The sequence below is a fragment of the Balaenoptera acutorostrata genome, chromosome 5, assembly GCF_949987535.1.
Source record: "Balaenoptera acutorostrata chromosome 5, mBalAcu1.1, whole genome shotgun sequence".
NCBI classification, from domain to species: Eukaryota; Metazoa; Chordata; class Mammalia; order Artiodactyla; family Balaenopteridae; genus Balaenoptera; species Balaenoptera acutorostrata.
The window spans coordinates 144146824-144172103 of record NC_080068.1 but is presented as its reverse complement, the minus strand read 5'-3'; the positions used below and the strand labels follow the sequence as shown (position 1 = coordinate 144172103).

Sequence of the window (25280 nt, the reverse complement as noted above, 5' to 3'; positions counted from 1 at the left end):
GGTTGAGCCGGCTTCTCAGGCACTGTTGTGCTTCGTGCCGCGCCGTCAGGTTGTGGCACCCCTCGGCCAGTGCTGCTGGTCCCGCTTCTTGTGCCTCGGTTCCCAGGGCCCTGTGGGCTGGGCTGAGTCTGCAGGGAGCAGAGACTGTTGGGAGCCCAGGGGAGTCGTGCCTTCGTCCTGGAGAGCTGCCCTCGCTCTTGCAAGAGGGTGAATCCATCAGCCGCCTCCCTCTGGGTCTGACGGGGAGGTGTCCCGGAGCCACTGCATCACTTCTTGCGGGCACATGGTGGTGAGTCCCACTCCAGTCGGCTTTGTTGCTTTTAGCAGACGTTATAAAAGGTTTAGGGCTTCCCTGGTGGTGCAGTGGTTAAGAATCCACCTGCCAACGCAGGGGACGCGGGTTCGAGCCCTGGTTCAGGAAGATCCCACATGCCATGGAGCAACTAAGCCCGTATGCCACAACTACAGAGCCTGCGCTCTGGAGCCCGCGTGTCACAACTACTGAGCCCACGTGCTGCAACTACTGAAGCCCACGTGCCTAGAGCCCGTGCTCCGCAACAAGAGAAACCACCGCAATGAGAAGCCGGCGCACCACAACAAAGAGTAGCCCCCACTCACCGCAACTAGAGAAAGCCCGCGCACAGCAACAAAGACCCAACGCAGCCAAACATAAATGAATTTATTAAAAAAAAAAAAAATATATATATATATATATATATATATATGTAAAAGGTTTAGTGGGTAGAATTTTTTGAACTTGTTACAAGAAATAGGGCTTCTGCTATCGCAGAGAAACTGCCTTCTGCACGCTGGAGCTGGGAGCTGCTGGAGGCAGACGGGTTTCTCTGGCCTTTCACTGAAGGGGCCCGGAGAGCATGCCTCAGCGTGGCCACGGGACAGAGCGTCAGGGGCTGGTTTCTGTTGTTTTTATTTATTTATTTATTTATTTATTTATTTATTTATTTATTTATTTATGGCTGCATTGGCTCTTTGTTGCTGTGCGCGGGCTTCAGTAGTTGTGGTGCACGGGCTCAGTAGTTGTGGCTCGCAGGCTCAGTACTTGTGGCTCACAGGCTCAGTAGTTGTGGTGCGCGGGCTCAGTAGTTGTGGCGCACGGGCTCAGTAGTTGTGGCACATGGGCTCTAGAGCGCAGGCTCAGTAGTCATGGCTCGCGGGCTCTAGAGCGCAGGCTCAGTAGTTGCAGCGCACGGGCTTAGTTGCTCCGCGGCATGTGGGATCTTCTTGGACCAGGGCTGGAACCCGTGTCCCCTGCATCGGCAGACGGATTCTTAACCACTGCACCACCAGGGAAGTCCTTCACAGGGTGGTTTAAACAGCAGGCATTTATTTCTCACAGTCCTGGAGGCCGGGGTCCAAGCTCAAGGTGCTGCCAGTGGGTTTGGTTCCCGGTGAGGACCCGCATCCTGGCCTGCAGACGCGCCTTCTTGCTGTGTCCGCACAGGCCCGCAGGGAGCCTGCCGACCCCTTCCTCGCAGGGCACCAATCCCATCCTGGCGCCACTGTCCTGAATCTCAACCTCCCGAAGGCCCCATGTTTGGAGATGGGGGTTAGGGCTTCAACACATGAATTTTGGGGGCACAATTTAGTCCATACCAGGGGACTCCCGCTGCTTCCATGTGTTTATTAACCTGATTCTGGTCTCTCGAACTGGGAGAGTACTTGCCTCATGAGAATATTTCCAGAGCTGGTGGCGACTCTGTATCTTACACGCTTGGGGCTTGTGCCAGCGTCGTCCATTTCTCTAAACACTATTGTCTTCGTTTTCTATTGCTGGAAAGCGAATTGCCGCAAACTTAGTGGCTTAAAAGGACACCCAGCTATTAGTCACGGTTCCGTGGTCAGGAGTCCAGCCGGGTGTGGCTGACTCCTCCGCTCAGGGCCCCAGAGGCTGAAGTCAGTGTGGGGGCCAAGCTGCAGCTCTTGTCTGGTACTCACGGCTGGGGACTGCCCTCAGCCCCTAGAGGCCCCCTGTTTTTTGCCCAGGGGGCCATGGGCAGTTGACAGACCATGTTGCTTTCTGCCAGGTCAGCAGGACTCATCCCTCTGACCTTCTGCCTCCAGCTGGAGAAAACTCTGCTTTGAAAGACCATGCAATTTGGTCAGGCCACTGGATACTCGCCGTATTTTAAGGTCAGCTGACTTGAGACCTCAATTGCATCTTCAGAAACCCCTTTACAGCAGTATGTGGGATAGTAAGGCCAGAGGTGTGTGTACACCAGGGCCCAGAATCTTGGGGCCTCTCAGAATTCTGCCTACCATAGTCTCCCCTCTGGCCCCCCTAAAATTCATATCCCCCAAATGCAAAACACACTTGCCCCTCCCTTCCGAGGTTCCGCAGAGTCTCACCCCCCGGGTCACCTGTCTGGCGTGACCCACCAGGTGCAGCTGTGAACCAGCGAGGTGGGCGCTGTGCCCGCCCCATAGCACCACAGGGCAACGTGCCAGCAGGTGCAGCTGTTCTAGTTCAGACGTGGGAAGTGGGGGGTGACGAGGAGTCGAGTTGCCGCGCGGTTCTGAGAGCCTGTGGGGATCCCGGCCCAGGTCCGTGGTTCCGCCCGTGGCTTTTTCATGAAGGGGCCCCGTGTCTGCTGTGGAGTAGCGTCCGCAGCCAGATGCCTGCCAGTGGAAACTTGGGGTCCCCAGTCCTTTCACGGCATTTTTCGTGCTTCTCCAAAGCTTGGATCTGAGTGGGAAATCGATGTGATTATGTAAATACAGTCTGTTTCAGGCTACGTTCTAACCGCACCTTCCCTTTGGCCTCACTTTGTCTGACGTTACTGTCCTGGTCCAGGTTCTCCAGGGTTGGGCCTGATCCCCGCACCCTCCCTGGCCCCCTGTCTTCACCCCCGTCCTGTCTAGAGGCCTGGTGCTGGGCGTGCGGGCTCCCTCGCCCTGTCTGCACGGTGCCCTGCCCCCCAGGGTCAAAGTTGCGACGTCCCTCCGCATGGCTGTCCTCGGTCCCGGTCAGAGTGGCCCAGCCTGCTCGTCGCTGCACCCGTGCTGACCTGTGAGCACCTGTGGGCACGTAACACGTGCTCAAGGGCGTTTTTGAAGCAGTGCTTGAGCACGTTTCCTGAGACCTCTGAAAGTTCGCACTTGGTCGGTAGTTTGGCTGGATGTAGAATCTACCTTAAAGTTGTCTTTCCTTGGACCTTGGAAAGAGTCACCGCTTTGCCTCGTAGAGTTCGGTGTTGCAGGTGAAGGGTCTGGTGCTGGCTGACTCCTGCCCCGCGTGGGGCACCTCCTTTCCCCGGAACCTTTAGGATCCTTCCTGGTGCCCTTGATGGCTTCAGGTGCGGGGACCTGGTTGGATATGGGTCGGCACTTGGTCCCTTGCCGTCTGATTCTTCCAGCTGAGGAAATACTCGAATCATTTTTTCCAAGTCATGAAATATTGCCTGTAAACGAGCATAGCGGATGACATAGGAATGAATACACAGGTACTCATTACCCAGCTTGAGAAGTAAAACATGAGACTGGACGTCAAAGCTCCTTCTCTGTTTTCTTTTTCTGAAACACCTGTTAGTTGGATGTTGCATCTCTTCTCTTTCCTGTCTTTTCTACCCTTTGGAAGGATTTTCTCAACTTTTTAAAAAATATGTATTTATTTATTTATTTATTTGGCTGCGCTGGGTCTTTGTTGCTTGCAGCACACGGGATCTTTTGTTGCAGCACACGAACTCTTAGTTGTGGCACGTGGGATCTAGTTCCCTGACCAGGGATCGAACCCGGGCCCCCTGTGTTGGGAGTGCGGAGTCTTCCCCGCTGGACCACCAGGAAGGTCCCAGGATTTTCTCAACTCTATCATACAGTCCTTCTGTTGAATTTTCAATGTTGCCGGTCACAGGGCTGAGTCTGTAGTCTAAGGAGGTGGGTAAAAACAGAATCAGTAAGTTTTAGGTTGGGGGGGTAGCTCAGAGTCCTGTGTGCGTGCGCGTGGACCTTAAACAGGTGGTCTCAGAATGCTCGCTAGGGAGGTGGCACTGGAGCAGAGGCTTGCTGGGGGTGACTGAGGGGCCACGTGGCCGTCGGAGAGAGAGCGTCCCGGCAGAGAGTACAGTAATGTGAGGACCCCGAGGCGGGACTGCACTTAGAGTGTTCTAGACCCCCAAGGGGGTCCACCGTGGCCGTCGTGAAGGAAGGTGGCCTTGGGGCCTCGTGGGCCACCGGAGGTCGTAGCTTTCCCTGAGCCTCTGCAGGATTTCACACCGGGGACCCCTCGAGCCGTGTTGGGGTCAGTGCGGCCCGACGTGGACGGCGCGGGAGCGGGGCAGGTGTGAGCGCAGAGCCCTGCGGGGCCGTCCACCTTTCAGGCCTCGCGCAGACCCGGCGCTGCTGCCAGAGTGTGAGTCCCGCGACCCGCTGTGTGCCAGGCACCGTCATGGGTGTGGGCTCGCCTGGTGAGCAGGACCGGGCAGCGCTCGGGTGGTGGGCGCGCGAGCTAGGTCGCCGGGGCTGCAGGGAGAGCAGTGAGGCCGTGGGGACAGGCCGGCTGGGGGGACAGGGCCTCGGGGGACCCGACAGAGCGGGGCTCCTCTCATGCACCCGCCCGGGGCACCGGGGTGGCCTGTCCAGCTCCGCTGGGTGCAGTCGGGGGGGAGCTGAGCACAGCCTCGGCTCGGAGCGCCTCGTCTTGAGAAGAGGGTGTCGGCGGGGAGCAGAGGCTGGCAGTTTGGTGATTTCTGTGTGAAATGCGGAGTAGGGTTCCCAGAGTGCTTGGGTGCCAGCTGACGGGACAGGGCTTCCTTCCTGGGCACCGGCTCTGGGGCGGGCACCCTGCTGGACGTGGTGCCCGTGGGGAGGACACGGCCTCGGCGCTGCCGGGGGCGCCGGGCACAGACACTGAGGGTGGTGACAGCATGGGGACAGGACAGCGCGGGTTCAGACTGGGGCTTGGGTGGCCTCTCCAGGAGTCTTGGGGTCTCTGGTGGCCGCCCTGAGGATGGAGTGCCAGGCTGCCAGGGAGCGGCACGCACACAGCCGAGGGGTGGGCAAGGCCAAGGGCAATGGAGCCGCCGTGGACACCGCCGTGGACACGGCGGGACGTGGAGGGAGGGCCCCCCTTGTCGGCGCTCGGGCTCCTTCGGTTGGTTTGTTCAGGGGGCTGTGTCTGCTTTGTGTTGCTCGGGCTGCTCTGGAGAAGGGACCGGCGGCGCCAGTGGTTGAGGGGGCCGTGCAGCCAGAAGCCGCAGCACCTTCCAGGGCAGGGCCGCGGGTGCGGAAGGCTGCGGAGGCCTCGGAGGCCGTGGTGGCGGGGCGAGGTTGGGAGAACGGCCCCCCGGGGCACAGGCGGCCTCCACGGTGGGCGTGTCCCCAGAACGGCCGTCCGCCCAGCGCCTCGTCCCCACAGCCCCGAGGGACACAGGCAGGCTGCCCGCTGTGGGCGAGGGGCCGAGCGTCAGGGCAGGCGCCGCTCAGACAGAAGGAGGGGGCCGCTGCCCACGCGGCCGCTCGCGGGACTCAGGGCGGCGGCCTGCCCCGTGCACACAGCTTCCAGAGCCAGGGCCCCGGCGGTCCTTTAAAGTGCGTGCCGTCGTTATTTGGCAGACGTTCCGCGGGGCAGCTGTTTAATGGGTTTACAGGCTACTGTGAGCAGTTCTGTGCCAATAAATTTGATGACCCGTTTCCTAGGAAAGTACAACTTAGCAACACGAACCCCCAAATAAATAGAAAACGTTAAGGTTCTCGTAAGATGCGTGAACGGCAGGAAGCATGACCGGGGTGGGCTTGTGTGGGGCGGCAGTTCTTTCTCCGGGGGTCCTGAGGGGAAGGGGGTGGGACTGGCTGAGGCCGGCGCCTCCGGGACGGGCCGAGGGGGCCCCCGGCCACACGTGGCCACGGCCGCAGTCGGAGACCCCGGACTCTGCCCAGTGCTGGGCGCCAGCGCACCCTCGCATTTTATTCGTGCGTCGCAAGGGTCTGAGGGTGCGTTTGAGTGAGGATGCGGGTGTGTGTGCGTTACAGGTATTGGAGGGAAGTGCACTGTTACACTAGGAGCAGCAGTGAACGTGGGGTGGTTAGGACTGTAGGGCTTTCTCCTTAACTACATTCAGTAAAGAATTCCAGATCGTGATTAGAAAATGCGTTTATGCTGCAAAACAAACCCGGTGCATCTCCCTAGAGGACGAAAAGGGATAACGTAGGTGTAATACGAGGGTAGCAGTGCAGGGAAGACCCCTTAGACGTGCTGTGGAGTCAGGGGCGGGGGCGTTGCAGACGGGGTGGGCAGGGGCCTGGACAGGGCAGAGATCCGAAGCGAGTGCACAGGAAGGCAGGGCCTCTTCTCGCAGGCGCGAATGCCCCCGGCATCGGGGTGAGCCCGAGAGGTGTGGGGAGCGCGGCCTGGCCCTTCTGCAGTGTCGGGCTGGGGTCGGTCTCCATGACCTGCTGCTTCCCCCGTGTCGTGGGCCACATGGGAGGGGTCAGCCGGGCTGCAGGGTGGGGGCGTTGGCGCTGTCCTCGTCACGGGAACTTGTCAAGAGCAGATCTGTGGGGTGGGGCACGGAAGATGGGAGGGAGAGGGCTGAGCAGGTGGGTGGGTCCTGTCGAGGGGGTCCTGTCGGGAGGGAGGTATGGAAGGTTCTGGAATGAGAAGGGCTTGCTGGGACCGTCAGAGCCCTTGAGAAGCAGAGTGGGGTCTGGATCAGCCTGGAGACCAGAGAAGGGCGTTTGGAAGCTGACATTCTACCCCCAGGGAGGAGGGAGCAGGGTCCCCTTGGAAAGCGGGTGCTGCGGGGGTGCAGGGGGAGTGGGGAGGTGGAAAGAGGCCGCCTGGCAGTGTCGGGGCCCCTCGGGGGAGGCCAGGCCTCCTGGAGCGTTGGTGTCTTGGAGCGTCTGTCCAGTCACGAGCCCCCCAGGGGTGCTGACTTCCTGCCATAGACCGCGTCCAGAGGACACGGGACACTCAGCCGCGCTGCTCCCCACGGGCGGCTGCCGGGAAGAGAGCTGTGAACGTCAGGCATAAACCTTCGAGTGGATACGTGTGTTAGTGGCTCTTAAATGGAGAGCTTTTATCAGGTGTGGACAGTTACTTCTATTCTTAATTGCTGAGAGTTGTTTGAAAATCATGAATGGATAATGAGTTTCATCAAATGATTTCTGTGCGTCTTTGGGAAGATCTTATCATTTCCCTCCTTTTAGCTTTTGTCATAAATTCCATCCGTTTCTTACACGAGCCCCTTGTATTCTGGGGTGGCCCTCCTGCACACCCTGGAGGAGGTGTCACGATTGTCACTTGGTCTGTCCCCCCGTTCCGCTCCGGTGTGTGTTGTGTAGGCCTCACACAAGAGTCGGGAAACACTGTCTCCTGGATTCTCTGGGCCGGTCTGTGTGGGATGGGGGCTCCCACAGGTTTGGTAGAACCGGCCTGGGTCAGCTTCCTTAGAGCTCTGCAGGTTCTGTTTCCACTTGCCTCAATTCTGCTGAGTTATTTTTCTAGGAATTTATCAATTTCTTATGAACTTTCAACTCGATTGGCATAAAGTTGTTCATAATATTATATTATTACTCAGATGTCACCTTCTCAGTGAAATGTTCCCGACCACCCTGTTTTCCCGACCCCCTCTCCCTGCTCTGGTTTGTCGTGTTTGTCACCTTTGACATCTAAGTAATGTACCTGTTCGTGGCATTTATTACTTATTGTCTGTCTTCCTCCATGAGAATGTGGGCTCTAGGGAGTTGTGTCTTTTTTGTTCACTGATGTCTAAGAGCTCATGTCAAGCATCTATAACTGTGTAGCTGGCCACACCGAGATTAAATCAAACTGCGTACACTGAGGTGCTGCATTCAGACTTGGCCAGAGTTCAGGGGCTCGGTGGCCGCTGTGTGGACGGTAGGTGGAGCAGTTTCCACCCTCACAGGGGTCTGGTCTACACCCACGTTCGGGGCTCCTCTTTATTCTCTTGCAAGTGCCTTTTAATCTCCCTGGATAACTGACCCACTTCCTCCCTCCCTTTCTTCCTTTTTCTTGTAAAAGTTAATTGAGCTTTAAAGACTAGTTACTAAAACATGCAGTTATGGGAAAACTTGGAGAGTAAAAGTGATATAAGTTGGGTGTGCTATGAACCACTTGAGTGTCAGGCCCCTTGTCCCCAGGTGGCATTGAACCACTGTTGTTAAGCCACAGGTGCCTCTCGTGGTATCGGGGCCCTGGCGCTTTCCACCCCTGCTTTTCAGAAGGGAGCAGCCCCCAGGCCCTGCCCCCTTGCCCCCCTGATGGGTGGGGAGACCTTGGGCTTCCATGAGGAGGGGGAGCACGGGCAGACAAGGGGGGGTCCACCAAGGTTCTGGATGCCCAGCCACCCCACCCCTCAGAGCTCCGAGAGCAACTGGGCTCTCTGGTCCCGCAGCTCCCGTTGCCCCGAGCTGAGGCCAGGTCCTTCCAGGGGCCTTGTGCTACCAATTCACTGCCGCCCTTCCGCTGCCCCTTGGCTGGCCTGCCGCTTGTCCTAGCCCCGCACCTGTGCTCGCCTGTGCACACCTGGCTGAGGCCCCAAGGCCCCACGCAAGCCTGCATGGGCCTGCTCCACCCCCTCGCGCTGGTTTGTCTGTTGTCCGTGGTGGCCCAGAGCCCGGCTCGAGCCTGTGGGCGTCCTCATTTCAGGTCACTGAGTGAGTGGCCTGGGGGACAGCTTCACAGGGCGTGAGATGCGAAAAGCATCACAGAAATTAAATAACACGGTTCGCTCTCCCCGGCGTCCCTGAGGCCCAGCCTCCCACTAGGTCACCCTGAAGCCCACCGCCTCCCCAGGAGCTTTCCTGGGCCCTTGTCCTGCCTTCTTGGTCCCCAAAGCACGTGGTGCAGCCCCTGCATGCCCCCACCTCCCAGCAGCCCCTGGGCCTCAGTGCCACCAGGCTGCCACCAAGACCTGCCCATGTCTCCGTGGTCCGTGCCTTACTGTCAACCAGGCTTGTTTTTCTTTTGGTTGTTTTAAGCAGGTAAAGGAAGAGACTGTTTGCCTGAGCAGCCGAAGCTGCCGGTCCGGGGAGCCAGGCTCTGTGTGGACGGCACGTGTGGGTGACGCCTCGTCCCGTGTGTCTCCACAGGCTTCAAAAATGTAACGGACGATCCGGCTGTGTGTACAGGTAAATACAGTGTAAACTTTGATCTTCCTCTTTTTTCAGTGCATGTGGATTGATTAAATTTACCATGAATTACACCTTATGAGTCTGTTGTAGCCATAGAAAAAGTCAGTGCCTTATAACTCCTTTAAAATTTAATGTGTGGCAGCTCCAGAGCAGATTAGGGCACAATTATTTATATATATTCAAGTTTTCTCTTGATTAACATTTCTGATCAACTCTGTTCCACTGTTTGCTACGTGGGACTCATCTAAAACTTCTAGCAAAACTGTAATTACAGGGCTGTGTGCATCACGTAAATGACATGAAATTGAATAGCAGGTGCCGTTTCTGTGCTAGAAAATGGAAAGACAGCGAGAGACACAAGGCAGGCACAGACGTGACGAGCCAGAGCGCGGAGGGCACGGCGGACGAGGAGTGACCGCGTCGCACCCGTAGCCGGAAGCGTCCGATGCAGAGGCAGCAGGAGGGGACAGACGGCCTCGCGAGGAGGTGGGAGATGCGGCCCTCTCCGGGCGGGCCTGCTGTCCCAGGAAGTGTCCCAGCTGCCGCCTGGGCCCCGCAGTTGGCGGGGGAGCACGGGACCCAGAGCCTCGAGCCACCCTCCTTCTCTGTCCGGATGGGCGCCCACCTGGTGTCTGGTGTTGGGTGTCGGGTGCTGTGCAGGGCGGCCTGGGGACCGTGCCGCAGCAGTGGTGACCGTGAGCATTGGCCCCTCACGACGGCAGCTGCTTGTGCGCCTGAGGCCGGCATGGAGGCCCCGTGTGGGCAGAGATGGCTGCCCAGGCCCCTTGGTGGGCGCTGCGCCTGGACAGCCTGGCCCCCTGTCTGGCCTTAGCTTTTACGACCCTGATGGCATTGCAGAGTGACCTCTCCCCTGGGGACTCAGGGTGGGGGGCCCTCTGGCAGGAGTCCTGCCAGGGGTGCTGTGTCCTTCTCCACGTGATGGCTGGCCGGTCCTCACCTGGGTGTCACCTGGTCACCCAGTCGGGGACCTCTAGGGGTTTCTCCCCCGAGGGTCCCGCCCTCCCTTGGGGCTGATGAGTGTTTGGTGGGGAGACGCTTGGAGCCTTTATGAACCTTCACTTCCTTGGCGAAGTCTCAGTGCTGCTGACCACCCACCGAGGATTCCTAAGCGAGTGGTCACTGCAGTTGTCCTCGGGTGGTGACCTTGCAGCCCTCCTTCCTTCATCAGCTCACATTCTGTGAGGAAGGGTGTCCCTTGTCTGTCTGTCTGTGTAGCCTCATGGGCTTCTGTGTTATCCTGCTGTAGTAAGCAGTGATGGTAGATGTCCCCTGTCTGAGCACAGGGGGACCCCAGGTCCTGCTATGCTCCTTGCCCAGCCCGGAGCTGGCTGCGTGTCCAGGCAGCACTGGCCCCTTGCGGCAGACGTGGTGTAGACACGCCGGGTCCTAGGGCTGCCCCTGAGTGGTCACTCCCGGGCGCTCCCAGCAGACAGAGCTGGGAGTGAGTGGGTGAGTCCACACTCGTGTGTAGACACATCTGTGTCTGTTTGCCTGGTTGCCACTAAGCATGCGTTCACACTGACCCCAACCCCTGGTCTGTGTGACTTGGGAGCTGGTTTTGGTTTTGGTCTGGCTGTTGGGTTGGTGACGTGTGTGAACATGTCCAGTGTGTAAACAGCGCCCAGAGAGCCGAGGGCACAGTGCTGGGCTCGGTCGGGCCCGTGGTGGATGGCACTGCCTGGGCCTCGGCGTCCAGCGGGGACGTTGCCCGGTCAGCGCTCTCCCGGCTCTGCTTTGCTTCCCTTGGGAATGACTAGGGTTTCTCTTCTTGTAGGTTATTTCCCACTACTTCCTGCTCCACGAGGCTTGTGGGCCCTTCTTCACGGAGCCGGTCCTAGTGGGTCCGAGTGGTCAGGCCGGGCCTGGCATGGCACGTGGTGACCATGACACCAGAGCGAGTGGGCCTCGCAGACGTGGGCTCGTTTCCCGTGGGTTGGCCCGTGGAGCCCCTGTGAGAACCACCCCTTTTAGTCTCTCCTGACAGCCCAGAACCCACTGCAGGGGCCGAGGGAGAAGTGTCTCTAGCGGGGACCACGTGTCGGCTCGCGCCTGTGACCGAGGGGAGAGGAGAGACTTGGGTGCGAACCACGTGTCTGCCTCACGTCTTACTTTCTATGAAAATCGTAGGGCGTTCTTGCTGGTTTAGAGGCTCTCCCGTGTTATAGGCGAGCTGAGCCTGGCAGCCTTGCTGGTTGCGGCACCTGCGCTGACGCTCGATTCTGCTGGGTTTCAGCGCAGCTGACGATTTAGTCTCCAGGGGGCCCCGCCCCTCCGGGTCCCGCTCGGCCTGTCCGCCCGCCCAGCCGTCTCCTTCCCTCTGCCTTCCCTCAAACAGTGTCGAGCCGCGGGAGCCCGTGCTCCACGTGCGCTGTGGCCGCTGGGCGAGGCGGCACTGTCCGGCCTGCCGCCCCCGCGGATGCGGAGCCCCTCCGTCTCCCGGAGCGTGTTTCTGTCTCTCTCTGCGGAGTGCTCTTAGCGACGCTTGTCTTGAAAGTTCCGGGACCCTGCAGGGCACCAGCATCCGGCCAGCTTCCTGCTTGTACTGCAGGGAGTCCCCAGCAGTCTAGCGGCTGCAGCCACGTGGGCGTCTCACCTGCCAGCGCTGCAGGCCGGAGTCCAGAACGGGTCTCACGGGGCTGAAGTCCAGGTGTGGGCAGGGCTGCTCCTCCCGGAGAGGCTCCTTCCAGCCCCCAGAAGCCCCCGCCCCGTTCCCAGCCCACAGGCAGCTTCTCCTGTCGCCTGCGAGCCTCCTGCTCCCTCGTCAGGGCCCTGCGGTGACCTGAGGTCCCCCTGGGGCTTCCAGGGCCATCTCCCGCCTCAGGGGCCTCTTGCCATGTGAGGTGACACACAGGTTTTGGGTAGGACGTGGTGTCTTGGGGACTGTTTCCCCTGCCGCACAGATGACAAGACCCTGCCCTCGTGCGCCTGCGGTCTGGCAGGAGAGCCGGTCAGAGCCACCACAGCTCTGGAGCGCACCGCCCACCGCGGCAGAGACGACGCGTCCACACTTCAGTGCACAGACGCTTGGACTTTCACGATGCCGTGTTGTGGGCTGTGCTTCCCAGGGTGGGGGGGCCTTAGCTGTTCCCGTGTGGTCAGCTTTACGGAGGAACCAGAGCTCCAGAGAGACCACGTTTTCTTCTGCCTGGACCCAGACTCAGCTCGGCCTGCCTGCCCCTGGCCTCTCCTCCCGCTGCTCCACAAACCTCCCCTGCTTCGCGCCACCTCGCCAGCCGGCCTCGCGGGGTTCTGGGCAGGAAGAGAGGGCCCGGGCGCCCGGAAGGGGGAGAAGCGGCAGCACGCCTGCAGCCCAGTGCTGCCCTGGGGGCAGGATGATCCAGTCCTCCCGGGGCGGCTGGGTGGTTGCCTGTCTCGTGGTGGAAGCAGGGCCGCAGGGCGGGGACCTGGCCTCAGCCCTGCTCACGCTGAGCTCCTCCTGGACACACAGACTGTAGCTCGATTTCCGCTGAACCCGAACCTTTGATGACACGTCACACCATTTCATGTATTAGTTAATACGTGTTTTTTTCTTGCAGAAGCCAAAGATGTTGACCAGAAAGATTAAACTCTGGGACATAAACGCCCACATCACCTGCCGCCTATGCAGCGGGTATCTCATCGACGCGACCACGGTGACCGAGTGTCTGCACACGTGTATGTGCGGAATAGTCTAGAATGTGGCCTTAGCCGGGGGTGGGGGGGGCGGTGACTGCACACATGTATGTGTGGAATATTCTAGAACGTGGCCTTAGACAGCCGTGGTGGGGGGGGCGGTGTCTGACCAAGCATCTGCACACATGTATGTGCGGAATATTCTGTGTGCTCTTTGATACTTGGGCTTTTTTTACCAAAAGCTTTTAGCTCAAGTACAAAGTAGGACACGGCAGCAGGAATAAAGGAGATCTTGAAGATAAATGAGAAAAATTGTCTGAAGTTAAAACACTGGGTAATTTCAGTAGAGATGTCATTTAAGAAAGCCAAATAAAAACAGGACAATTTAGGTATTTCGATATAACAACTAAACCATGACGTGTGGTATGACAGAATATTCGCTTCTAGGGGGCAGAAATGCTTATTTTTGCCGGTTGCAAATGATTTCCTTAAACTCTGTAGACACAGAAGTCTGCTCGTGTGCCCCTCGGGCCAGTGGCCTGTTGGGAGGTCTGGACTCCGGGTTGGCGCTGAGCTGGGCGCGCCTTTCTTTACGCCCCGCCGCCCCTGCCCCTGCCAGCAGGCTGCAGCCTTCACCTGGAGGCTGGGTCCTCTTGTGAGGCCGGCCCGGGATGCCGAGGGGCACTTCCTAAAGTACAGCGAATCCTCTAACACTGACGAGTTTTGATCCTGTATTTTTCAGTTTAGAAAATAAAATATTTGCCAGTTTTGATAGAATTTTTATTTTAAAGTTAATTGTATTTTTAGATATTGGCTGGCAGTATTTTATGTTATATTCAGCGAATTTTATCTAATTTTGTCGTACAAAGAAATTGCGGTGATCTTTCAGGCTAACTTCTAGAATAACTATCCGCCCCTGTGGCGGAGCCCCTGTGACAGGACGTGAAGGCGCGTCTGCGGCCCCCTCAGCTGCTCCTCCCGTTTCCCCTCCTGTTTCTGGGCCTCAGCTCTGTCCAGGGGCAGCTGACGCGCCTCCGTGGTGGGGGACCCGGGTGGCGGGCCTGTCACCAGTGTCCTGTCGTGGCCTCGGGGAGCCCCGCCGGGAGGAGCGGAGACCCCTCCGACGCGCTCCCTGCCGTGCGCGCTCCCGTCCCCTCTGATGCACGCCCCGCCCCTCTGACACGCGCGCGCATCCCCTTGACGTGCGCGCTCCCGTCCCCCATCTGACGCGCGCGCACATCCCCCTGACGTGCGCGCTCCCTGCAGTCTGCCGGAGCTGCCTGGTGAAGTACCTGGAGGAGAACAACACGTGCCCCACGTGCAGGATCGTCATCCACCAGAGCCACCCTCTGCAGTACATCGGGTAAGCGGCGCCGCCTCAGCCCCCGCTCGGCTCGGCCGGCCCGCCCCGTCGGTGCCGTTTCCGCCGAGGCGCTGGCCTGGGGCCCGGGGCAGGTGGGGCCCCTGCCAGGAGGGGCGGGACTGAAGGAGGGGGCCGGCTGCACTTTCACCCCCGAGTTGCGGTGTGTCGTGGGCGGGAGAGGCGGCTCTCTGGTTAAGACCGAGGAACCAGCCGGCCCGGATGTCAAGCCGTGTGGCAGCGGTTCTACCCAGCGTCCTGTCCTCGTGGGTCGGACGAGCTTTCTAAGAAGCTGGTGGCTTTAGTAGGAAATACGGAGGGTGTCGTGTCTGCTGGAGGCCAGCTGTGTTTTATGGTTCTGTGTGTGCGCGCGCGCCACGCGTTCACGTACATGGGAGTGTGAAAGGTAGTTCTTGTCGCGGACCCTGGTCAGGAAAGTGTGAGAAACTCCCTTTGGTCTGGCACAGCCCAGGCTGCCTGATACCTGTTAGGACTTGAGCAGCCCAGGGGCAGAGGGAGCTGGTCACCGAAGGACCTTGCCTGTGTCCTCCTCCTTATTTGAAATGTTCACAAGCATCTAGAGCCCAAATTCAGCAACGGGTTCCTTCCGGCCATATGTCACTTTTGCTAGCACAGACTTGTTTTGAAGTGCAAACTAGAAGCAAAATTCAACCAAAACTCCAAATTTGTGATTGTGGAGCTTATTATTGTTAAATGGAAAACGTTCGAGAATTAGAGAATTGATGCTTCTGGCTAACCCACCTGTTCTGTTCTTTTTGGCAGTCATGACAGAACCATGCAAGATATTGTTTACAAATTGGTCCCAGGCCTCCAAGAAGGTAAGTGTCAGAACATCCACCTGGACCCCTGCGTCCGCAGCATGGCCTTTGAGGGGCTTTTCTCTCCGGGGTCCTGGCTTTGGACGTCTCGCTCGACCCTGCTCTGAGCTCACGGCCATGTGCTGGCCGGTTTCATCCATCGTCACTCACACCTCCCGGTTCGCTCAGGAGGCGCAGGGTGGCCTCTCACTTGTGCCGCCCGGAGGTGAAGCCAGGAGCCCTGTGTCAGTGAAGTTTAACTGCAGTTGAAGTCAAATGTGTGAGAGTTGAGAAGAAATATTGTGTGGTACAAATATCCGGAAAGTGGAAACGGCTGTTCTTTTTAAAACTTTTCTGCAATTCTGAACACTGAGACTGTCCTGCCCTTGTTGAGGGGCAGTGATTGCGGGGGTGGGGGGGGGGGTGGGGACACAGGCCTCAGAAATCTGTTCAGTGTGGGCAGTGGCTGGTGAAGCAGTGCCAGCTGATAAAACCTAGGCACAACTTTCTTTCAAAGATAAGATACGTTAGCAATTCATTTGGGCAGTGTTTTCTCACTGTTGTGTTTCAGAAGAGGGTTATAATTTCAAGTACAGGCTTATTCTGTTAGGTCAGTGGATGTCACGTCTGATCTTTAAGACACAACCTAGGGAGTGATATTGTTAAAGTCTTCTTTCATTGTTCATAGAATTCATTCATAAAAGAAGAGTTTAAATTTCTCGAGTAAATGTAGATAAAAAGAATCATATTTGGATATTTGAAGGGTTTTCTAGTGCTGGGGAAAGGCAAAGAACGCAGGAAAATAAAATGCTGACACCGTTAAAAATCATTATAGGATATTTTCAGCGTACAAAAGTCAAGATCTCGTAAAGAACTCGATGTATTTATGATCCAGAGTCAGGAGTTGTCAGCTTGTGGTGAAACCTGTTCATCTCCTTCCCCCACCCTTCCTGTTGTTTCATCTGGAAACGTTGCCATTCGTTCCCCAAAGAGAAGGATTTTTCTTAAAACACGGAGCTACAGCACCTTTGTAAACCGAGACGACAGTGCTGATTCCTTATTAGCGTCAGGTACTAGTGGGTGAGGCGTTCCCGTCTCTCGGGGTTTAGTTGGTCCAGGGTCCACGCAGGCCCCCCCCCCCGCCCCTCCTGTCTCCACGTTCCTGTGTGTGGGTGGGACCAAGAGGCCCCGTCGGACTCTGGCATCTTCCAGTGTCCCTCGGTCCAGACGGGGCTTTCGCAGATGCGGTCCTGGCAGCCAGGCCCCGCACAGCCCGTGAGGCCTGGAGGCAGCCAGACCGCGCCCCCTGTTCCATCACCCGCCTCCACTGATGGCAGGGAGGCCTCCATCAGGACGCGCTCCCTGACTTGGTTTCCCGAGATCCACTCTGTACAGAACAGCAGAGCAAATGCGTGACGTTTTCCTTCATTTGTTTACAGAAAATGAGCTGGTCTCCCGGCCCCTCCGGTCACGATCAGATGGCTTTGAGCGTCTGCTGTTCTCACGTTATTGCACTTACTGTCCTTTTTGAAGTTCAAAGCCTCCGCGATCTGTGGCTGGCGGGCACTGCCCCCTTGGCTCCCTGGAGCCGGTCTGCAGGGTCTGGGCTCACCCCTGGGGGCGGTGGTGTCTCAGGCCAGCAGTCGGCGCGTGGGGAGCACGGTGACGCGTTCTTAGCGGAGCTCTGGCTTGTGAGGGGAGAGGGCAGGTGTAAGACTGCTGACTCCTGCCGAGTCTGTCCTGTGCACGCGTCCCCTCGTCCTCTCCACAGGCAGCGTGGAGCCGTGAACACCGCCCTGAAGTGGAAGAGTTGGAGACAGTCCAGAATTCCCCAAGTTCACACTAATGCCCAAGGCAGCCTGAGCTCTGCCCTCAGTCCAGGGTATTTTCTGGGTAGGCAAATAATCCATTCCCCTGTTTTCTCAGACTTTCAGTCCTTCGTTGCTCTTTAAAAGATCACTGTAGTGTCCAAGTCCGTAGCAGCGGGCTGTTTTCTGAATGTGGGCTGTCTGCAGTTTCTCTGGTTTTGTGCCAGCGTTGTAAAGCTGATTTCTCAGATGGGCCCTCTTCCTGGTCCTCCAGAGAATCTAGAGCACATTTCACCATGACGTGTGGTGCTGAGACAGAGCAGTGACCCTGGGGGCCCGGCGGTGTCTGAAGGACGCCCTCCTGCTCTGCGCTCTGCAGCCCCTTCAAGCTGCCCCACCCCGTGGCAGCCGGCTTCACTTCTGGCATCCGTCCTCTCACGAATTTTGGGAAATAAAAAGCGGCTTGGCTTTCTGGATCCAGCAGGCGGCCGGTAGACTGTTTTTCTTTTCCCTTGTAGATGAAGCCTTTTAGGTGGAAAATGAGTTTTTTAGTTGTTTGTTGTTTCTTTTTGTTTTTATAATTTAAAAAAGCCTGTTTTCCCTGAGGCAGCATCTTTATCTGTAAACTTTATGCAGTGACCTATTTTGTGTGTCACACCCCCTTGCTCGGCTGCAGCTGCTCCTCTCCAGGGTCTTGACCGTGGCTGCTGGGGTTCCTCCTGTTCGTCCAGGGTCCTCTCCTGACTGACACTCACGTGGGTCTCATCTTTTGCTTTAACCTAGGGGAGGGGGCGCAGTGAACGTTCTCTTATAAACTTTGTGGACGTGGGTGAGTATGTCTGTGGGCTTTATTCTGGAAGTAGGGTTGCTCCGCCAAGCATCTGCATCTGCATTTCTTTCTCTTGCCTCTTCGCGCTGGCTGGAGCAGGACCAGCAAACCCCAGCCACCGACCAGATCCGGCCCCTGCCTGTCATATGCAGCTCCTGAGCCAAGAGTGTTTTTCACTTTTTTCTTTTATTTTTTTTCCGCTGTGCTGGGTCCTCGTTGTGTTTTGCCACGCACGGGCTCTTTGTTACGGAGCGCGGGCTTAGTTTCCCTGCGGCATGTGGGATCTTAGTTCCCGGACCAGGGCTCGAACCCGTGTCCCCTGCATTGGAAGGCGGATTGTTAACCACTGGACCACCAGGGAAGTCTCCACAGTTTTAAATAGTTGGAAAAAATCGAAGAAGAATATTTTGTGACATGCAGGTTTTGCGTTGAGGTGTCACCATCCATGGATAGTTCGCTGGCACACAGCCCCGCTCATTCAGGGACGCACGTTTGTCTCACACTCGACGGCGGGGGAAGCATCTGCGGCAGATGGACCCGCCCCGTCGGCACAGACGCCGTGGAGGCTGCATTACCAGCACCCGCCGCGTCAGAACAAGGGGAGAAGCGTCCAGCTTTTCAGCCATGGTGACGGGTGGATGGTTTTGTCCTTGGATTGTCACTGTCAGCCGGGGAAGCATCCTGTTTATCTTGCGGTGACACTACATCTGTGTTAAAATAAAAAGTTATGATACGTGTAGGCATCAGACTGAACACTCAGAGGAAAGCAACGTTTAGAAAGAATTGAAAATTTAAAATGGAATGTCTCATCACAGCAGGAGTTCTTCACAAAAATAAGAATAACCTATAAGGCTGCAATCAGAGTAAGTTTCTGATTGGCTCATTTGTTGGTCACGCAAGGAAAATCACTTACTAATGGTAAGTTGATTAAATGTTGTTTGATTGCGGCAGCTGAGGAAGTCTGTCCGGAGAAAGCGAGCTTGTTTGAGAGCAGCAGCCGCTGCGGGAGCCGTCGCTCAGGGAGCGGACAGCTAGGAGCAACACCGACCCTCAGAAGCGAGGCGGGCGGTTTGAGGGCTTTTCCTTGGCTCTGGAGTCTCCGAGTCTGCGCGGTGTTTATTGGGTGCGTTTGATGTGACGGGCGAGTGGGCCTCTGCGCAGAGTCTACAGGGCACAGCCGCAGGAGAGAGGGTTTTCCAGGAAGTTGAGAAAATGCTAATTCAGTACAACCTGAAGTGGACTCTGTTGAGATGCGTTACAACCGTGTTGGTGAACGTGTGTGGGGGTTAGGGAAATACTTGGTTGAACAAATTAACTAAACTTGTGAAAACGTTAGGTTTTAAATGAAAGCTCTTCACGATACTCGTCAGTGGATACTTGGCAGAAAATACTTGGATCTTTCGTATGTTCTGAACCAGTGGTGTCCGCGGTGGAATTCATTCGCGCTTTTGGATGTAATCATCTGTGTGAATTTTTGTCAGAATTAAAAGCTGAATATCCCGACTTTCCTTATCACAGCCACACAATATTTTGATGCCTTGGCGGTGGTAGTTTTTTGGTGTGTGTGTTTTTTTGCTTTTTGGGGTTTTTTTGAGCTAAGGGCAGATTGAAATTTTTCTGAATGAAAAGAAACACCTTTAACAACGTCACACCGAATGGCTTTGGAAATTTGCTTTTGTTAAAGACCTGATAATGTTTCTTGATGAATCCAGCCTAATGTCATAAGGTAGAGCAATACTGAAATGCAAAACCTACAACGTGGGAAGTTTTCAACAACTAACATCTCTTGAATCGCAAGCCCCATCCAGCTGCCGTGCAGATGCCCCGGGCTGTCGGCAGCTCAAGGGGGCGGAGACCACCCCCGGACTCACAGCAGACCTGTTTGCTGAGCGCCAGCAAACAGCCCTGGTGGAGTCGGGGGCCTGGTGCAGGGGAAGCAGCTTCCGTGCTTCAGAATCCATATACCTGTGCAGTCGAGGGCCATCCACCTGACCTCCACTGGGAAGTGGTCAGTCTGCAGAACACAGGCAAGTCCCAAGAGAAGAATCTAATAGAATTCCCTCACCGCCTTCTGAGTGATGGCTGCTCTGGACTGAGGTCAGTATTTCTGTGTGCAAAGACATTTTCAAGGTGAAATATGTAAGATCTCATTACAGATGAACATGAGCAGTCAATTTTGACGATAAGCAGCACTCACTTTTTACCCCACTAAACAAATGTTATCCCCCCCACCCCCGACAGGTGTCCGTTCTTCTCGTTAGTGGCCTGCACTGCAAATTCCATGCTCAGTTATTACTACTGTGTTTTTAACTTCGTGACTTCACGTTTCTGGTGCCTCACGTAAGGAGCTTAGAAGTCTCCACTCGTCCCAACGACAAGTAAAAGGCAGAACGCACTGAACAATCAGCAGTTCTTAGATTGTAAGAGAGGAAGGTGCAGGGCCAGCCGCTGCCCCCGACATGGGGGACTGACCACGAATGCGGGGGCACACGGCTGCCTGCCGCAGACTCAGGACTGGAAACGCCCAGGAAGCAGAGCCTGGGCAGGAGAGCCTGACCTGTGACTGAGGGGTCGCTGAGGCTCCTGGTGGACAAGTCCAAGAGTTGAGACCCGCCCGGGGGCTGTCACAGCGGGCCTCGCGATGCTGTGAGGTTCGCCTCCAGGAACTCGACCAGGTTCCCCCAGCAGGGGAGGGGAAAGAAGTGCCCCGAGCCCCATGTACGTCTGAGGAAGACCTGACCTCCGGGGACCCAGTTACCACAACCTTGTCTGCTGGACTATTATCAGAGCAGAACTGGCCTGGGGGCAGGAAAGACCCAACTCCAGCCACCTTGTCCCACCTGAGTGGGGAGGAGAACCCGAGAAGCACAAGCAGAGTTCACAGTCCAGAGGCCCAAGCTCACCAAGGACAACCCTGACCAAGGCTGTAGGATGTCCCCTCCCCGACACCTCACCACCACAGCACTGAGGCCTATTTACAGCAGTACCTTTTACCCAGTATCATGTCCAGCTAACAAGAAAAAAACTGTGAGTCATACTAAAAGGCAAAAAACAGAATCTGAAGAGACAGAACACGTATCAGAACCAGACATGGCAGGGATGTTGGAATTATCAGACCGGGACTTAAGACAACTGTGGTTGATGTGCTGAGGGCTCTAACGGATAAAGTAGACAGCGTACAGGACATATGGGGAATGTGAGCAGAGAGGTGGAAATCCTAAGGAAGAACCAAAAAGAAACGCCAGAGATCAGAGCCCTGCAGCAGAAATGAAGGTTGCCTTTGATGGGCTGATTAGGCTGGACACGGCTGAGGAGGGAACCTCTGAGTGAGAGGACGTCTCAACAGTCCCTGAAAACCCAAAAGCGGAGAGAAAAGGCTGAAAGAACAGAATATCTAAGGACTGTGGGGTGAAGGTGTGACATAATGGGAAACCCAGAAGGAGAAGAGAGAGAAAAACAGAAGAAATACTGAAACATTTTAACTGAGAATTTCCCCAAATCAATGTCAGACACCAAACCACAGATCCAGGAAGCCCAGAGAACACCCAGCAGGACAAATGCTGGAAAAACTACACCTGAGCATGTCGGTTTCAACTTAGAGAAAATCAAAGATAAAGAAAAAAATCCCAAAGGAGCTGAGGGAGTGGGAGGGGAGGGGGACACTTTACCTACAGGGGAACTGAGATAAGAATTACATCTGACCTCTCCTTAGAAACCATGCAAGCAAATTGTGAAGTGAGATATTTACAGTGTTGAGAGAAAAACCAGCAGCCCAGGATTCTGTACCCTGAGAAATTATCCTCCAGAAGTGAGAAGAAATAAAGACTTTCTCAGACAAAGAGAAATTGGGGGAATTTGTTGCCAGTAAACCTGCCTTCTAGAAATGTTGTTAAAAGAAGTTCTTTAGAAAGAAGGAAAATGATAAAGGTCGGAAACTCAGATCTACTAAGGAGAGGAAGAGCATCAAAGAAGAAATAAGTGAAAGTAAAATAAAGACTCTTAATTTTCTTATTCTTCATTTATCTAATAGATAACAGTTTGTTCAAAATAATAATGGCAGCAATGCACCCGATATGTATGCCTATGTACATATTGTATTGAATATATATCTATTTCAGTTTTCTCAATAAAAATTCTGTTCTCTCTTCTGTTATGTAAGTACTGATAAAATATCTCAGTTTTGATGTTTAGCTTACAGAGCCCCGAATATTTACTGTCTGTCCTTCACAGCAGCGTCTGCCAGCCCCAGGCTAGAACTCTGTGATGTGGGATCCTTCCTGTTCCTGATCCCGGGGAGGTGTTCAGTCTCTGACCCGCAAGCCTGAAGTCAGCTGCAGGCTCCCGCATGCCCTTCATCAGGCGCGGCCGCTGTGTGTCAGGGGTGGATGTTGGATTCCATCAGATGCTTCTTCTGCATCTGTTGTGATGATCCCGAGGTTTGTGGTGCAGTGAAATACATGTGCCCAGGGCAGTGTTACTTTTTATAAGCCTTTCCTCCCTCCCCTGAACTCACGGCGTCCTAGCCATACCACTATCATAACTTTCACCCAAAAATAGGGTCATATTCTGTCTATAATGTTCTTATAACAGTTTGTTGTAGAGCTGCCCCGCATCCCTAAATATGATCTCTGTCATCTTTCCTATTGGCTGCAAAGTATCCACTGAGTAAATGGCCCACTCTCTTACCCCAGCGTAGCAGATAAGTTAGATTTATCTTGCATGTCAGCTGTCAGTAGTGGATGGTGGTGGTATCTCCAGTGTGGTGTTGAGAAGGGTTCTGAGGCTCTGTGGCCCTGTCTGGAAATGTCTGCTGGGACGGAATGAGGCTGGCGGGGAGTCAGCTCTTCTTTTTTCTTAATAAATTTCATTTTATTTATTTAATTTTTGGCTGCATTGGGTCTTCGTTGCTGTGCATGGGCTTTCTCTAGTTGTGGCGAGCGGGGGCTACTCTTCATTGCAGTGCGCGGGCTTCTCATTGCAGTGGCTTCTCTTGTTGTGGAGCACGGGCTCTAGGTGTGCGGGCTTCAGTAGTTGTGGCACTTGGGCTCCGTAGTTGTGGCTTGCGAGCTCTAGAGTGCAGGCTCAGTAGTTGTGATGCACGGGCTTAGTTGCTCCGTGGCATGTGGGATCCTCCTGGACCAGGGCTCGAACCCACGTCCCCTGCATTGGCAGGCGGATTCTCAACCACTGCGCCACCAGGGAAGCCCCGGGGGGTCAGCTCTTCTGATTGGCCCAGCCCACGTTGTCAGACACTTAGCATTTAGGTTGTTTCTGATACTTCAGTGTTGCAAATAAGGTTTTATGTCCTTATGCCCTTACCTGGTTATTTCCTTGGGACAGATTACTAGCAGTAGGGACTTTTGGGTCAGCAGTTAAGTTTTTCAATATTTTTTATATATATGCCGAGGTACTTTCCTGAAAAGTTATCCCAATTGACATTTCTACACCTGTGTATATCTGACATTGAGTATTGTTATTTTTCAATCCTTTTTCATTCTTATAGGTGAAAATTAAAGAATTGGAAATTAAAACCAGGTACAGGCAGACCTTGGAAATACCACAGGTTCGGTTTCAGACCGTCGCAGTAAAGCGAATATCGCAATAAAGTGAATCGCACAGTCATATAAAAGTGCATATAAAAAAGTTATGTTTACACTGTACTGTGGTCTATTAAATGTGCAATAGCATTATGCCAAAAAAACAATATACATCTTTTCATTAAAAATACAAAACAAAAGTAACAATTAAAGTAGTAACATCAAAGATCACTGATCACAGAGACCATAACAAATAAAACAATAATGGAAAAGTTTGACATATTGCGAGAATTACCAAAACGGGACCCAGAGACCCAAAGTCAGCAGATGCTGTTGGAAAAAGGTGCCGACAGACTCGCTTGGCGCGGGGCGGCCACAGACCCTCCCTGCGTTCCAAGTGCAGTGTCTGCCCGTGTGTGAAGCTGCATCCTGTCACCCGTCAGGTGAGGAGTCCCTCTTCGTGTTGACCAGTGGGGCTGTTACCTGCAGACCCCGCCCTCCCTGAAGGACAGATAGGAACGGGCTCCCACCACCAGCAGTGCGTTTCAGGCCTCCATTCCTCTGCCGGCATTTATGTGACTGTTTAAGGGAAATGTTTGCTTTCAAGCTGATCCCAGACTTTCCAGACTCGTGGTTTCGCCGTCTTTGGTTCCAACGCCGCCGACTCTGGGCTGGCCTGCGCCCATCAGTTCAGTTCTGAGAGGCCTCCCTCTTTCCGTCCGAGTCTGCTGCCTCACACTTTTATTTTTTGCTGCACAATCAGATATTTTGGAGTGTCTGTGTGGGTCCAGGATGTGACCAAGGCATGTTCCCGGCCCTCGCGTAGCTCGTGGTGTTCAGGCGAGACAGACGTGCAGGCGAAAAGTGCCACTGAGCTTTCCTTGGTCACCTGCACATAAATATTTTTCACGGCGTGACTTACACGTTATTGGTTTGAGCAGCTTGGGTTTAAATTTCCTTTGCTACGTCCCGTGTGGCCCTGGGCAGTGACCGCTGCTTCGTTACGTGCATGTGAGCTGTATGTCAGTAGCTACCTTGTGTCACAGAGTCGGCCCTTCCCAGGAACGTGCGAGGGTCCAGCCTGCACCAGCTGTCCTCTCGCCGCCCGGCCCCGTCCCCACTCAGTGGCCGGAGGCCGACGGCCAGGGCGGGAGGCCGCGTGGTGCCCGTCGCCCCTGTTCAGTAGGGACCCTTCCCCTGTGGTGGGCGGCTCCGTGCCTCCAGGACTCAGCGAGCTGTGACCGCCAGCCGCAGACACCGAGGGCCACTGGTTCCCCCCCGTCGGGCACGCCTAGGGCGTCCACAGCAAGGGTGGGGACGGCAGCCCCGCCTGGGAGGGGCCCGCGGGGCTGTGAACGCGCGTCCAGAGAATCAGCAGCACCTCCTCTTGGGGGGCTCAGGCCCCAGCCCGGGACGCGTCCCACGGCCCACAGCTGGCAGCTGCTCCAAAATTTGAGGGGGCACGGTCCACAGCTGTTATTTTCTCACGAGTAGAAGCCTTCAGACTTTTAATCCAAACCTTCAGTTTTCTTCCTGTGATATTTGTGAGCAGAATTTTAATGTGATCCACTGCCTACTTAAGATTAAGGATTATGTATTAATTTTTAATAGCGGAAATGAGAAAACAGAGGGAATTCTACCACAAATTAGGCCTGGAAGTGCCTGGAGACGTCAAGGGGGAGACCTGTTCTGCAAAACAGCACCTAGATTCCCATCGAAATGGTGAGTGAGCTGGGTTTTATTTACTAGACCTTTTGCTAAGAGCCCCTTGTGTCCCTCCCACTACCCCCCGCCCCGCCACACAGGTTCTTGACAGAGGTGTGGGCAGGTGTCAGCATCACTTGGTGCTGACGGTAGCAGGTGGAGCTGAGAAATGTGGTCTCCGACCGAGGGGTTACGTGGTGGGCCAGTGAGAGGAAGCCTGAGGGGTACCCGAAGGTGCCTGGAGGTGGGGTGTGGAGGGAGCACGGGCATGCGGACGGCGGGCCTCCCAGGGCTCTTCTCCTGGCTTTGTCTGTTTTCTTGCGGAATGGCCAAACTCCACTTTGGCTTTGACGTAAAATTAATGGTGCTTTAGAATCTGTACATATCATAACAACTTATTTGAATCTTTGACGCCGTGGACCACACAGATTCCGAAGCCCCTTTAGTCCGCCGTGTGCATTTCTAACAATGTGAGCAGGAGGG

General features: G+C 55.4%; 1 protein-coding gene across 6 annotated transcripts in view; it reads left to right on the top strand.

Annotated features, from left to right (window-relative positions):
• Positions 1 to 25280, top strand: part of PCGF3 (polycomb group ring finger 3) — a 54735-nt gene that overhangs the window by 6190 nt on the left and 23265 nt on the right. The window contains exons 2-7 of one of the 6 annotated variants that reach the window (XM_057546351.1): positions 9067 to 9105; positions 9442 to 9594; positions 12666 to 12783; positions 14008 to 14104; positions 14885 to 14940; positions 24705 to 24815. In XM_057546351.1, coding sequence (XP_057402334.1) covers positions 12675 to 12783; positions 14008 to 14104; positions 14885 to 14940; positions 24705 to 24815 — 373 coding nt within the window. In that variant the 5' untranslated portion in view covers positions 9067 to 9105; positions 9442 to 9594; positions 12666 to 12674. Of the gene's footprint in view, positions 1 to 8955; positions 9106 to 9420; positions 9595 to 12665; positions 12784 to 14007; positions 14105 to 14884; positions 14941 to 24704; positions 24816 to 25280 lie in introns of all 6 variants that reach the window. The other 5 variants (XM_057546352.1, XM_057546347.1, XM_057546350.1 and 2 more) reach the window with 5 other exon arrangements.